The sequence below is a fragment of the Mercenaria mercenaria genome, chromosome 3, assembly GCF_021730395.1.
Source record: "Mercenaria mercenaria strain notata chromosome 3, MADL_Memer_1, whole genome shotgun sequence".
Lineage (NCBI taxonomy): Eukaryota > Metazoa > Mollusca > Bivalvia > Venerida > Veneridae > Mercenaria > Mercenaria mercenaria.
Genome location: NC_069363.1, coordinates 99,942,686 through 99,956,259, shown reverse-complemented (window position 1 = coordinate 99,956,259; position 13,574 = coordinate 99,942,686). Strand labels below are relative to the sequence as shown.

General features: G+C 34.0%; 1 protein-coding gene across 1 annotated transcript in view; it reads left to right on the top strand.

The window, feature by feature from the left end:
• LOC123523873 (multiple epidermal growth factor-like domains protein 11) overlaps positions 1-13,188 on the top strand; it is a 42,185-nt gene extending 28,997 nt beyond the window's left edge. The window contains exons 10-16 of the mRNA XM_045301612.2: positions 2,059-2,172; positions 5,074-5,237; positions 6,664-6,771; positions 6,959-7,038; positions 8,109-8,246; positions 8,662-8,749; positions 9,251-13,188. Of these exons, the coding sequence (XP_045157547.2) occupies positions 2,059-2,172; positions 5,074-5,237; positions 6,664-6,771; positions 6,959-7,038; positions 8,109-8,246; positions 8,662-8,749; positions 9,251-9,292 (734 nt within the window). The 3' untranslated portion in view covers positions 9,293-13,188. The remainder of the gene's footprint in view (positions 1-2,058; positions 2,173-5,073; positions 5,238-6,663; positions 6,772-6,958; positions 7,039-8,108; positions 8,247-8,661; positions 8,750-9,250) is intronic.
• Positions 13,189-13,574: the final 386 nt, after the last annotated feature.

Genomic DNA, 13,574 nt, shown 5'->3' with positions numbered 1-13,574 from the left:
TGTTCAAATCATTACCTCCGGGGTCAAATTTACCCCACCCCATGGGGTTATTTGTTTAGCTTTAGCAAAGAATTTTTTTCAAGAAAGCAATTAAAATCAGGTGAGCGATATAGGGCCATCATGGCCCTCTTGTTTAAAATCATAATAATTTAGGATGAATTACAGAGTTTTGGATTATATTGTCATAATTATTTATTTTTTTCAATAAAAGGAGATATGAAGATTTAGTTATTCTGTACGAAGTGCATTACACTACAAAGTGATAATATATAAAGTGTACTGGTCTGTGTGGTTGTCAGTGTTTATATTACACAAAGAAAAACACATTATGTGAATGAACCAAGGGGGCTTCAGTGACTGAGTGGTTAAGTTCTCTTACTTCCATTCAGTTGCTAGCTAGATCACTATCTCAAAAGACCTTAATCACTTCGCTGTGGAGGCCCGATGAATTACATTTGAAAATAATCTGTAAGATTTTTGTTTGTTTTGGGTATAACACCATTTTTAGCTCATCTGATTTTTTGAAAAAAAATGATGAGTTATTGTCATCACTTGAGCGGTTGTCGGCGTCGGCGTCTGCGTCGGCGTTGCCTGGTTAAGTTTTATGTTTAGGTCAGCTTTTCTCCTAAACTATCAAAGCTATTGCTTTGAAACTTGGAATACTTGTTCACCATCATAAGCTGACCCTGTATAGCAAGAAACATAACTCCATCTTGCTTTTTGCAAGATTTATGGCCCCTTATGTACTTAGAAAATATCAGATTTCTTGGTTAAGTTTTATGTTTAGGTCAACTTTTCTCCTAAACTATCAAAGCTATTGCTTTGAAACTTGGAATACTTGTTCACCATCATAAGCAGACCCTGTACATCAAGAAACATAACTCCATCTTGCTTTTTGCAAGATTTATTGCCCCTTTTGGACTTAGAAAATCAGTTTTCTTGGTTAAGTTTTATGTTTAAGTCAGCTTTTATCCTAAACTATCAAAGCTATTGCTTTAAAACTTGCAACACTTGTTCACCATCATAAGTTGACCCTGTATAGCAAGAAACATAACTCTGTCCTGCTTTTTGCAAGATTTATGGCCCCTTTTGGACTTAGAAAATCAGTTTTCTTGGTTAAGTTTTATGTTTAGGTCAGCTTTTATCCTAAACTATCAAAGCTATTGCTTTAAAACTTGCAACACTTGTTCACCATCATAAGTTGACCCTGTATAGCAAGAAACATAACTCTGTCCTGCTTTTTGCAAGATTTATGGCCCCTTTTGGACTTAGAAAATAACAGATTTCTTGGTTAAGTTTTATGTTTAGGTCAAGTTTTTCTCTTAAACTATCAAAGCTATTGCTTTGAAACTTGCAACACTTGTTCACCATCATAAGCTGACCCTCCCTGTACAGCAAGCAACATAACTCCATCCTGCTTTTTGCAATAATTATTGCCCCTTTTGGACTTAGAAAATCATTTTCTTGGTTGAGTATTATGTTTAAGTCAACTTTTCTCATAAACTATCAAAGCTATTGCTTTAAAACTTGCAACAGTTTTTCACCATCATAAGTGGACACTGTACATCAAGAAACATAACTCTATCCTGCTTTTTGCAAGAATGATGGCCCTTTTTAGACTGAGAAAATCATGGGTAGGACAATATTTCTATTACACAAAAAAATCAGATGAGCGTCAGCACCCGCAAGGCGGTGCTCTTGTTCAACAGTATTTCAGTTATAGAATGGCAGGCAGTAAACCTAATCAGTAATCCTGGATTCTGTACCAGTACATACCTGTTCTCTGCAAGTAACTGCCAACTTCCCCACATGAATCGGAGGTGGAGGATGAATGATTTCAGACACAATGTGTTTTTTCAAATCGTCAAAGAGAACATACACCTTGCCCAGGGCTCAAACTCCTGACTCTGTGATCCATAGATCTGCGCTCTCCCTATTGAGCTAAGTGGGCAGGCTATAATCTGTAAGAGGCAACAAGCAAACATACAAAATTTATTTTACTTACCAACACATTTTATAATATTTTTGAAATAAACTTGTGTTGTTTGATGTTTTTAGATATAGAAGAGGATAAAGCAGGCTTGAGCAGACTAATGAAAGAATCTGAGCTGCAGACACTGTGTAGTTCACATATCAATGTGGTACACCTCATCACTTCATATCAAAATACAGGTAAGACACTGTGTAGTTCACATATCAGTGTGGTACATCTCATCACATCATATCAAAATACAGGTAAGACACTGTATAATTCTTATATCAGTCACGTCATATCAGAATATAGGTAAGACACTGTGTAGTTCACATATCAATGTGGAACACCTCATCACACCATGTCAGAATACAGGTAAGACACTTTGTAGTTCACATATCAGTGTGGTACATCTCATCACACCATGTCAGAATACAGGTAAGACGCTGTGTAGTTCACATATCAATGTGGTACACCTCATCACTTCATATCAAAATACAGGTAAGACACTATGTAGTTCAGTGTGGTACATCTCACATGTACATTCACACCATGTCAGAATACAGGTAAGACACTGTGTAGTTCACATATCAGTGTGGTACATCTCATCACACCATGTCAGAATACAGGTAAGACGCTGTGTAGTTCACATATCAGTGTGGTACATCTCATTACACCTTGTCAGAATACAGGTAAGACACTGTGTAGTTCACATATCAGTGTGGTACATCTCATTACACCATGACAGAATACAGGTAAGACGCTGTGTAGTTCACATATCAGTGTGGAACATCTCATCACACCATGTCAGAATACAGGTAAGACGCTGTGTATTTCACAAATCAGTGCGGTACATCTCATTACACCTTGTCAGAATACAGGTAAGACACTGTGTAGTTTACATATCAGTGTGGTACATCTCATTACATTGGATCAGAGCACATGTAAAACACTTTAATTCACGTCATATCAAAACAGAGATAAGTTACTGTTTAGTTCTTATATCAGGTTCTATACTAGTGATTTCCCGATTGTCGCCTACAATCAAATAATCGTCGTTAATTTTTCCAGGTCGGCGACAATCGATTGTGTGAGATGCAATCGATTGTCGGGTAATAAAAGATCTATTTTCCATGTATTAATTTACTTAACCTGCTGAATAGGGCTACACGTATTCAAGACCCGATTCTGGCGACGGGAGTTGTTCCGCCATTTTACCAAAATTTTTGGTCAAGGAAGAGCACTCGTTTGCATTGAAATACTGGGAACTTGCATAATTTTCTGTTCCTGTAAGTTTGGATAGTATGTGAAGCAATTGTTTACCAACAAAAAAGTGAGAAAAATCAAGGGGTAACAAAAATAATATTCTTGTTTAAATGGATTTGTCACAGATCACAAAAGATAGTTAGAATCAACTATTTGACTGGTCTTAAGATGCTATCATTCTGTCAATTGCGTATACATATGTAACAATCGTGAATTTATTACACACAATTATACAAACAAATATTAATTTCAGTTTCAATCTTTTTTCACTGCAGAATCTTTTCAGTCTGCCCCAAGGATAAAACTACACTGATATTTCACAAGTCAGATAAACGTGTCAAACTATTACATAAACAAAATTTTCTTACTCTAAAAATTTATAAAAGTCAAAACATCCTGTTAATCCAATAACCCTAACTGAAAGTAATATTTGCAATACACAGTGTTACATCACTCCCAGATGTAATTACTTCTACCTGTCAATCAAAATTCTTAAACTTCAAACAGAGTACCGCTTTGATCTTTGACATGAATGTACTGCTGATGTGATGCACTATTCTTTAGATATCTCTGTAGGTCACCCACTCGTGGTGTGATTTAAAAAAATATTGTGGACTCGTTGGTTTTTACAAGCAGAAATATAATTCCTGGAGATATATGTAGATATGTCCTGTGCCAACAGCTAGTGTGTGTTTTTTTTTTTTGTTGTTTTTTTTTTGTTTATTTTACTGTAAATATTTTTGTTTTGTGTGTGTACAAACGCTTCGGAGGAAATAGAAAATAAAAGTATGAAATAAAGATCACAAATCAGTTTTTGTTTTGGAAAAATCTCCTCTTCAAGATGTTTTTTTTTTTTGTTTGTTTGTTTGGGTTTTTTTGTTTTAGATATTTTGTTGATTTTGGCTATTTTCAAGTGGGAAAAGCTCTTAAACAAGAATGGTGACCATATATTTTATTTCATATTTCCGTTTTAATTATTATCCTGAGATAATAAGATCAATATACCAAGGTTGGAGAAAATTGTTAGTTCGAAATGTGTGACAATACAATTTTACAGCCAAATATTGATTCTTGTTGTTTTGAATATTATTCTTGCCATATTACATGTACATTTTGTATACATTTCAACTGAAATAGATTAAAGAACAATATATTGTCATTACTGTTCTTGAGTGTAGACCCTGGTGAAACCAATTAACATTACCATTTATAAAATATATGAGTGTTTCGATTAATAATCAATCGATTGTATCCTTCCGATTCGATTTGATAATCGATAGCACTTTGGGTCTGATTATGAAACACTATTCTGTACACTTTATCACATTGTTTCAGAACACAGATAAAACACTGTAGTTCACATTCATGTGTTACACCTCATCAGATTGTATCAGAATGCAGCTCAGGCATTTCTGTTGCCAGGTTTTATGTAGACGAAATTGTTTTAATTGACACCAACACAGATAAATCCATATAAAAAGAATGAAATTTTCAAGCAGTCATAGATCTTTGCAAGTCAGCCAGTTGTGTTATGTCCTCAACCTCAGTCAAAGGTTTGCTCACATAGCATTGATATACATGGAACAGGTCATCTTATTATGTGGATTCAATGATAAAAACATACTGCCTTCAAGTAATGGAAGAAGTTTTTGACTGTTCAAGTCATGTTGTTATTTATGTAGCTTTTATTTAAGTGAACTTGGAAAAAATAGATTCTCAGAGTAGGTAATTGGAACCTGGAAAAAAAAAGATTCTCAGAGTAGGTAATTGGAAATGTACAAATGTATTTTAAAGAAGCAATATTATACTAAATATGTTTCTAATGTGTGTTTCAGATGTTTACTGTGTTGCCCTGGACAGCAGTATAGAGACTGGTTTACTGCAATATCTACAGAACTTACAATCTGTGGATAACAGCTTGGAACCAGACAATATTTGTAGACTGCTGCAGTTTGCTATAGATATTTGCTCAGCTTTATGCCATATCCATAAAATGAAGGTAGAGTATTTATATATTCAAATTTGCTAGAAATACAGCTTTTCAAACAAAGAATGTATTAATGTAGCTGTTAGCAACACTTATACATAAACCAGACTATGTAGTTGAGTGTTGTCTGAAAAATTTATATCTGTCTGAAAGAGGAGCTTCTCGCCTCGTAAACACTTTTATAAGGAGATTATGAAAAACTTACTGAAATTGCAGAATCTTGAATTATAATACATATACAGTTGAACTTCGGTGGCTCGAACTCGGATCTTTCGAACACCCGGGATAGCTCGAACTCTTCGCCCGGTCCCGATTTTATGCCTTCTTTATTCTATATAGTTCTACCTCGGATCGCTCGAACTTCGAAAATTCGAACTCTCGAACTCATTTGGTGGCCCCCTCGGCCTGATTACAGTGATAATTACACCTATTCAGTCGAACAGACAATTTGTCGCCGGAATGGCTTGTGTTTACCAAGTTTTTCACACCTCTGCCTGACATTCGCCAAGCTTCCCCTTTAACCGGCGCATGTGTAATTTTCACACGCTTATGTAATTAGCGTCGGTATACGACAAACAAATTAAACAAAGTGACTTTCGTTCACTGCAATGCTTTAATGGGGCTTCGAATAAAATTATTTGAAATAATTGTGCAATGTCTGTCTTTATTTTTTCTGCGTTAAAACGGGAGATCCGATATCAACTTTCATACTGCTTTAGCATAGCTAATCAAAGTAAATGACCCGGAAATGGGGAATAGCTAAGTCGTCTACTGGAACGCAATATATTTGATAATATTTGTGCTGGACTATGATTCATAAAAGTTTGCTTTTCATGTCTTTCTGTTTGATGCTGTCTTCACCAAATTCTTATAATTGTATTAGTGTTTTATCTGTGTTTTTTCGTATCTATGTCATGTTTGAAAATAAATAATAAAGCATATTTCAGCGTTCATTTTTTATTTATCACCGTATCATACACACATTAGGTACAATATGACAATATATTACGATGTAAGGTCTGTAACACATCATGCCTTCGAATTCCCAAATTCAAAATGGCCGCCATTTGGATGGCTCGAACAACTGAAAACTCGAACTAATTTCCATGGGACCCTCGAGTTGGAGCCATCGAAGTTTGACTGTATATTAAAAATACTTGTTTTCATGTTTAAGTTTCACTGAGGATTTTTTACAAATAAAACAGAGTTACTTTTCTGCATACTAATTTTTGTGGATTTTGCTGCGATGTCAAGCCACAAATTGAAAATCAAAGTAAATCTCCAACCCACTGGTCTATGAATTTCTCAGAAATTGCTGTTCTGACCAAAAACTTGAATTTCATGCACATTAGTTAAAATGGTTTTACAATAAACAAGCAATTTTTTTACCATTTGTTTAAAAATTGGTGGATTATTTTAAAGGGTATTTTCTTTTCAGATAATACACAGAATGGTGAAGTGCCAGCATGTCTATCTATCTGATACTTTAGTAGCCAAACTGGGAGATTTCTGCTGGGCAAATAGTGCTGCAGAAACCGATGCATTGGTATGTACAAATATTTAATTAATATAACTCTTTCTATAAGTTATCAATGCCTCTGTGTTTGTATGTTCTTTTTGAGATACCAAGCAATATGGCAAAATGATCTTATTTTGAAACTGCAAGTATATAAATTAACACTATGTCTAAGAAAGACTTAAGATTTTAATTCATAAATTGATACGTTTTATAGACTGAGTTACCAGAAGATAGTTACCCATGGTTATCACCAGAAGCATTGATATATCAACAGTTCTCATACCAATCAGACATGTAAGATGTTTTTCCCTAACATTTCATTATACATCTTTCCTGCACATTTGTAATTTGAGGACTTAACTTGGTGAAAATTTTAAAATCTATTTTAGACTCGCCTTAGCACATAGTTCTGAGGTCTTATTGCAAGCTTTTCTATTACACTATATTTTCTTACTTCTGCCCATACTGTCATCAGAATTTAAGTAAGAGTTGGTCTTGATGAGGGACAAACATCAGTTAGTTTAGGATCAACCTCACTTGAGTCAAATACTTTGATAGTGCTGGACAAAGTTTTATGACAAACTTTTCAATTTCTCTTTATGTGTTAACTGCTGTCCATATTATCGTCAGACCTCACATAAGGATTTATCATAGTAAGGGACAGACAAACTTTGGTTTATGTTGAGGTACCTCAAAGATTAAGGTAATTGGGATCAGATTAATTTTTGTTAATTTTGTAATAGTGTAGACAATGTTTGCTAGTACTGGTATCTCTCATACCCCTTCCCCCCACACAACCCACATCCCTACCCATTACTCCCTTCCCTTCCACAAGCCACACACACACAATTCATTTTTAGCTCAACTTCACGGAGTATATGTTGAGTTTGCCTTGGTGTCAGCATCCATACCTTGGTTAAAGTTTTTATGCTGTTTCACTTTATCTTTGCTTTTTACCTGATGAATTTGCTTCAAACTTGAAATAGTTATTCCTCATCATTACCCACATCATGTAATTCACACCAATATTTCATGAATTGCCCCTTTCCCCCCCCCCCCCCCCCCCCCATTTTACTTAGAATTTCTGTTTAAAGTTTTGGTGCATTTTTACTCTATTTCTGTTACTATATTAGTATTTGATTCAAAGTTATTAGATGTTCCACAAAATGTCCATTAATCTGGCACCATGAATTATGCCCCTTTTTAAATCAGAATTTAAGGTTAATTTTGATGCATTTCACTCTTATCTGTGTTATTACAAAAATAATTTTATTCAGACTTCTGACAGCTCTTGTTAAATCAATTAAGCACTTGCATATACAAAGTAATTAGAAATTGTAACTTAATATAACATGTGCTTTCAGCTGGAGTTTTGGCGTCACACTTTGGGAGATATTCTCCTTTGGAAAGACTCCTTTTGAAGGCGTTGATAAAGATGAGTACAAACAGATGATCCTAGAGGGGATACGGCCTTCAAAACCACAGATAGTGCATTTAACCAAGTAAGAAAATTTTTACACTTTGAGGTACATATGCCATCGTAAAAGAGGTTTGCTGAGATTGATGTCACACCAGTATGGTGTAGGTTATATGGCAACATTACAGCTTTAATGGAGGAGGAAAACCCCAGATGCTCCTCCAGGCATTATTTCAGGCAGGGAGTGCACCAGGATAGAACCACTAACTTTTTGTAAGCTAGCTAGCTGGCTTTTTCACATGAAATGATTTTTACTTGCATGTTGTCTTCAAGAATAGTCAAACTTTTATGAGATTTTATTGAGAGAGTTTAACTTACTGTCTTTAATTAAAATGAGACTGTTTACATAGATATACTGCTGGAATTCAGGTTTTAGAAATATTTATGTAATGACCGCTGAGGAAAGGGATTATTATTAATGATACATATATATTTGATAGGTACCGTATAATGAAGAATTGCTGGAGATACACACCTGACGACAGACCGACAGCGGAACAAGTGCTTCAACAACTCATTGACATACAGGTATGTTCAGACGTCATCTAGTACATAGGAAACATTCACATTGCTATTGCTGTTACAAACAACAGATTTTTCATTACACTATTTTTGTTTAATTCTGTAAATTATGCCATGCAGACAACAAATTTGTCCATTCCTGTATTTTTACAGATATCCTTTATTCCTAAATATCACATTAGATTTTGAGCTGCCTGATTTGACATTTTATATCCCTGTAAAAAAAACAATCTCAGGAGAATAAAAGTTGCATGAACCTGAGGCAATACATGGAGAAGGAAATGCATGGTCTTGGTCGTAGCAGACCTGTGAAATAAAGTACATTCTGGCATAATGCACAGGTTGGAATGGCATGAGAAAGGCTCATTTATTATGGTAATTTCGGCTGTTGACTAGAGAAAAGGACAAAGCTGGAAATTTTCCCTTGGTCATTTTTTTACTCTGCATTGATATAGTTGGAAACATTTTTTGATCTATTTACAGTTCGTGACAAAACATTTTTTTCAGGGTCGCTTTTCTGATGCAGAGAGAGTGGTGGTACATGTATGAAAATGGTTGTTCCCAAAACATCTAGGTGTCAAACTTACAGACTAGATGGTTGAGGAAATCCAGCATTGACAACTTGCCATATAACCCCAGCATAATCAGATGTTTGTTCTGTAATCTCAGTTATCAGTATTTGTGATAAATTCCTTACAATGTTATTAATGTTCATTTAATACAGACAGAAGCACATACAGATTTATTTACAATAAGTTACTTTTTAGCTCACCTGAGCAATGCTCAGGTGAGTTTTTCTGATCGCTCGATGACCGGCGTCTGTCTGTCTGTCGTCTGTCAACATTTAGCTTGTGTATGCGATAGAGGCTGTATTTTTCAATTAATTTTCATGAGTATTGGTCAGAATGATAACCTTGATGAAATCTAGGCCGAGTTCAAAAATGGGTCATCTCGGGTCAAAAACTAGGTCACTAGGTCAAATCAAAGAAAAACCTTGTGTATGCGATAGAGGCAGTATTTTTCAATTGATCTTCATGAATTTTGGTCAGAATGATTACCTTGATGAAATCTAGGCCGAGTTCGAAAATGGGTCATCTGGGTTCAAAAACTAGGTCACTAGGTCAAATCAAGGAAAAACCATGTGTATGCGATAGAGGCTGTATTTTTCAACTGATCTTCATGAAATTTAGCCAGAATGATTACCTTGATAAAATCTAGGCGGAGTTCGAAAATGGGTCATCTGGGTTCAAAAACTAGGTCACTAGGTCAAATCGAAGAAAAACATTGTGTATGCAATAGAGGATGTAGTTTTCAATTGATCTTCATGAAATTTGGTCAGAATGATTGCCTTGATGAAATCTAGGTCGAGTTTGAATATGGGTTATCTGAGGTCAAAAACTAGGTCACTAGGTCAAATTAAAGAAAAATCTTGTGTATGCGATAGAGTCTGTTTTTTTTCAATTGATTTTAATGAAATTTGGTCAGGATGATTGCCTTAATGAAATCTTGGTCGATTTTGAATATGGGTCATCTGAGGTCAAAAACTAGGTCACTTGGTCAAATCAAAGAAAAAACTTGTGTATGTGATAGAGGCTGTATTTTTCAATTGATCTTCATGAATTTTGGTCAGAATGATTGCCTTGATAAAATCTAGGTCGAGTTTGAACATGGGTTATCCAGGGTCAAAAACTAGGTCATATCTAAGAAAATGCTTGTTTTATCGCAAGAGACCAATTTTTTGGTCCAATCTTAATGAAAATTGGTCAGAATATTTGTTTCCATGAAATCACTAGGTCAAACATGTTTTTCACTGTTATGGTGTGTTTCTTAGGTGAGCGACCTAGGGCCATCTTGGCCCTCTTGTTTATATTGTTGTGTCAGTGTTATGATATTCATAAATCATTGGTTGTTGTTGTTGTTGTTGTTGTTGTTGAAATTTGCTTATGACATAAATGTTACCTGTCTTAGTACTCTTACTGTAATTGCTTTGTGATTAACTGACCAGTTGAGTCATTTTGTAAAATACAGAATTCTGTGTAAATGCAGAATAATCCCAGGCTGTCATCCAGTTCATTTAAAATTCTTTCATGTTTTTGCATTAAAAAGATTTCCTCTATTTCAGGGGACCTCTTGCATTTCATTTATTTTGAATTATTTTGTTATACTTTTGGATAATTTCAAATTGCTATTGATATGTGAAATTAGCAAAACTCCTATTAGTAAGTATTCCTGGCAAACTTGACATACTTGACAAAATATAAACAGTCTAAATTGTTGACACATCAAAAAGAAAATATCTCTTTGCTTAGGCAGAGGTTTTCTTTACCAGTAAATCAATTTCTTAGTAGCTTTACCTCTGACTAAGATTTTAATATTCCTAGCGGTGTCACATTAGGAAGGTTATACTGTATATATTTGCTGATAACGGGCTTTTTTTTTTGTCAGAACATTAAAAGAAGGTTTTATATTTCCCCAAAATTCTAAAGGACTCCATACAAGATAGTTACTCGAGTTCAGTCATTTCTTTGTCTTGTTTAGAAACTGAAAATGAATGTTTTCTGCATCAAAAATCTTCTCATATTTTGAATAAAAAAAAATCATATTTGGTACATGATGCTGAAAAGCAGTTGCCTGTTCAGTGACTTGCTGGTCAATTAATTCCTTAACCTTCAGCCTGCTGGCAGCATGCAGGCTGATCATAGTTGCACTGTTTGCTATTCAGTCAGTAAATTTTCAGTGAACAGAATCCTAAGTGGTACTGCCAAAATTGAGTGATTGACCAGTTCATTTCAGAACTTCAGCAGGGTAAAGATTAATCACATTTTCACTACTAGTATAACTTGAATTCAGCATCTAGAAATATAGAAAACTGTACTGGTGAGATAATCGGAGAGGATTTACGTTTATTGTGATATTGCATGGCCTTGATTATTGATATTGAAAAAAAATGTTTTTATACTTTGTTTATAATATTTAAGCAGTATTGTACATATATATAGCTTACTACATCATTGTGTTCTTTTCTGTTACCTGGGTTGTAATTCTCCACTTAATATCTGTGTAGTGATTGCACTATTTGTCACATAGAATTTGGTCTGGAAAGGTTGAGTTTGAGGTCTTCCGACACATTTTGGAAATCCATAAACACTGCTGTTTTAAATGTTTTATGGAAATTACTATGTGAGGGTGTTTATATTATTTTTGTATCCTTACTTGACATTACATATTATTGTCTTTATAAACCTATTCAGAAAAAAATTAATGACCGTGTTATTTTACAGTTTTCTACTTTCTAATTATAACTTTAGGAATAATTTACTGTAATATCATCCCATTCTGTTAGTATTCATTTTCTTGACTGTATACAAAAATCTGTATATTTTTATTGTTTATATTTACAATAATTATACTGACACATTCCATGACTTTGTATATTAATGTTCATCAGGTAAGGTATACTGCAGAGCTTACTTGTATAAAATGATGTCTACATTAGAGTGGAAAAAGCTGAAATAATTTGTATTATGTAAATTTCTGGTAAAATGGTATTCAGCACATCATTTGGAAACCTCTGCCTCAATGTGAATGCCAAAACTGACTTAGCACTAGTTGTATGTAAACATGTTTTATGTTTGGAATGTACCTCTGACATTTTTTGCTGTGATTTTAAATTTGTTCATTCCATAATTTTTTCAAGTTTAAACCAGTTGGCCAGGTATTATGATTTTAATGCATTTTGGAATATGTTTATGTTTTTTTTTTTTTATTGGTTGTGCTAAAAAGTTTTCTTGTTTTTGCGACGTGACCATTTTAGGCATTTAGTCATATTTTTAATTCCAAATAAGGCAAAACCAGGTGTCAGATAATGCTCCTAAACAATAAGCTTTTTGCTTTGCAGTTATAGTGATGCTTTACACTTTAAAGCACAATTTATCTCCCCAGGCTGCCATTTTGATGGTTATCCCAGAGAAAATTGCATTAAGAATTTCTAATTTTCTTGTTCACATATTGGTGGGTAAATGCAGTAGTGTTGGAACTAATTTTATTTTGTTTCAGTTATAACAGTATTGCTTTCAACCATAAAATTATGTAATATTCATATGTGTGGATGAATATGGCATGTTGCATTAGTTATAATTTTTTGCTGATCTTTAACAAATGTAAAATTTTGACACCCAAAATGACAGCCAGTTTTTACAAGGGAGATAATTATTACAAAAATCAGGAACTGTCAGTACTTCATTTATTGCTGGCTGATAAATAAAATCATTGTATTGTAGACATATCATTGTTACTGGATTTGTGTTTTATCTATTTTTAGTTTTATACTGTTGTTTGTATATTTTATATTTCTACATTTGATGCATAGTAAAATAAAATATTGTTATACAGATCTTTATATGGAACAAAAAGGCAGTTTTAAATAAAATGCTTTCTTGAACAAACTGGATTTTCTGTCTCTTTTTTGTGTTGGGTAAGAATATTTGCATAAATAGTTTGGTTTACATAGAATTGCTGGCTTCCAGTTACAATTAGATCAAGCCTGGCTCTATACATTTCTTTCCACTTCATATTGGAGGTAATCTAGGTACATTTGAAAGCCCATCCTTCTACTAACAGGGTATTTCTATTTTGATCTAATAAATTCATAAAGGGATATTTAATAAATTGCTGCTTTATTTTGCAAGGTCCAGACATTACAGGCTAAAGCATACACCATTCAAAAGGGTTTCAGGGGTGATAGTAGGATATCTTTTAGTTTTAAAAGGTATCTTTCATAATGCCAATTTTATGGTTGCCTCTTGTAAAAATCTGGCTTTGGGACAATTTT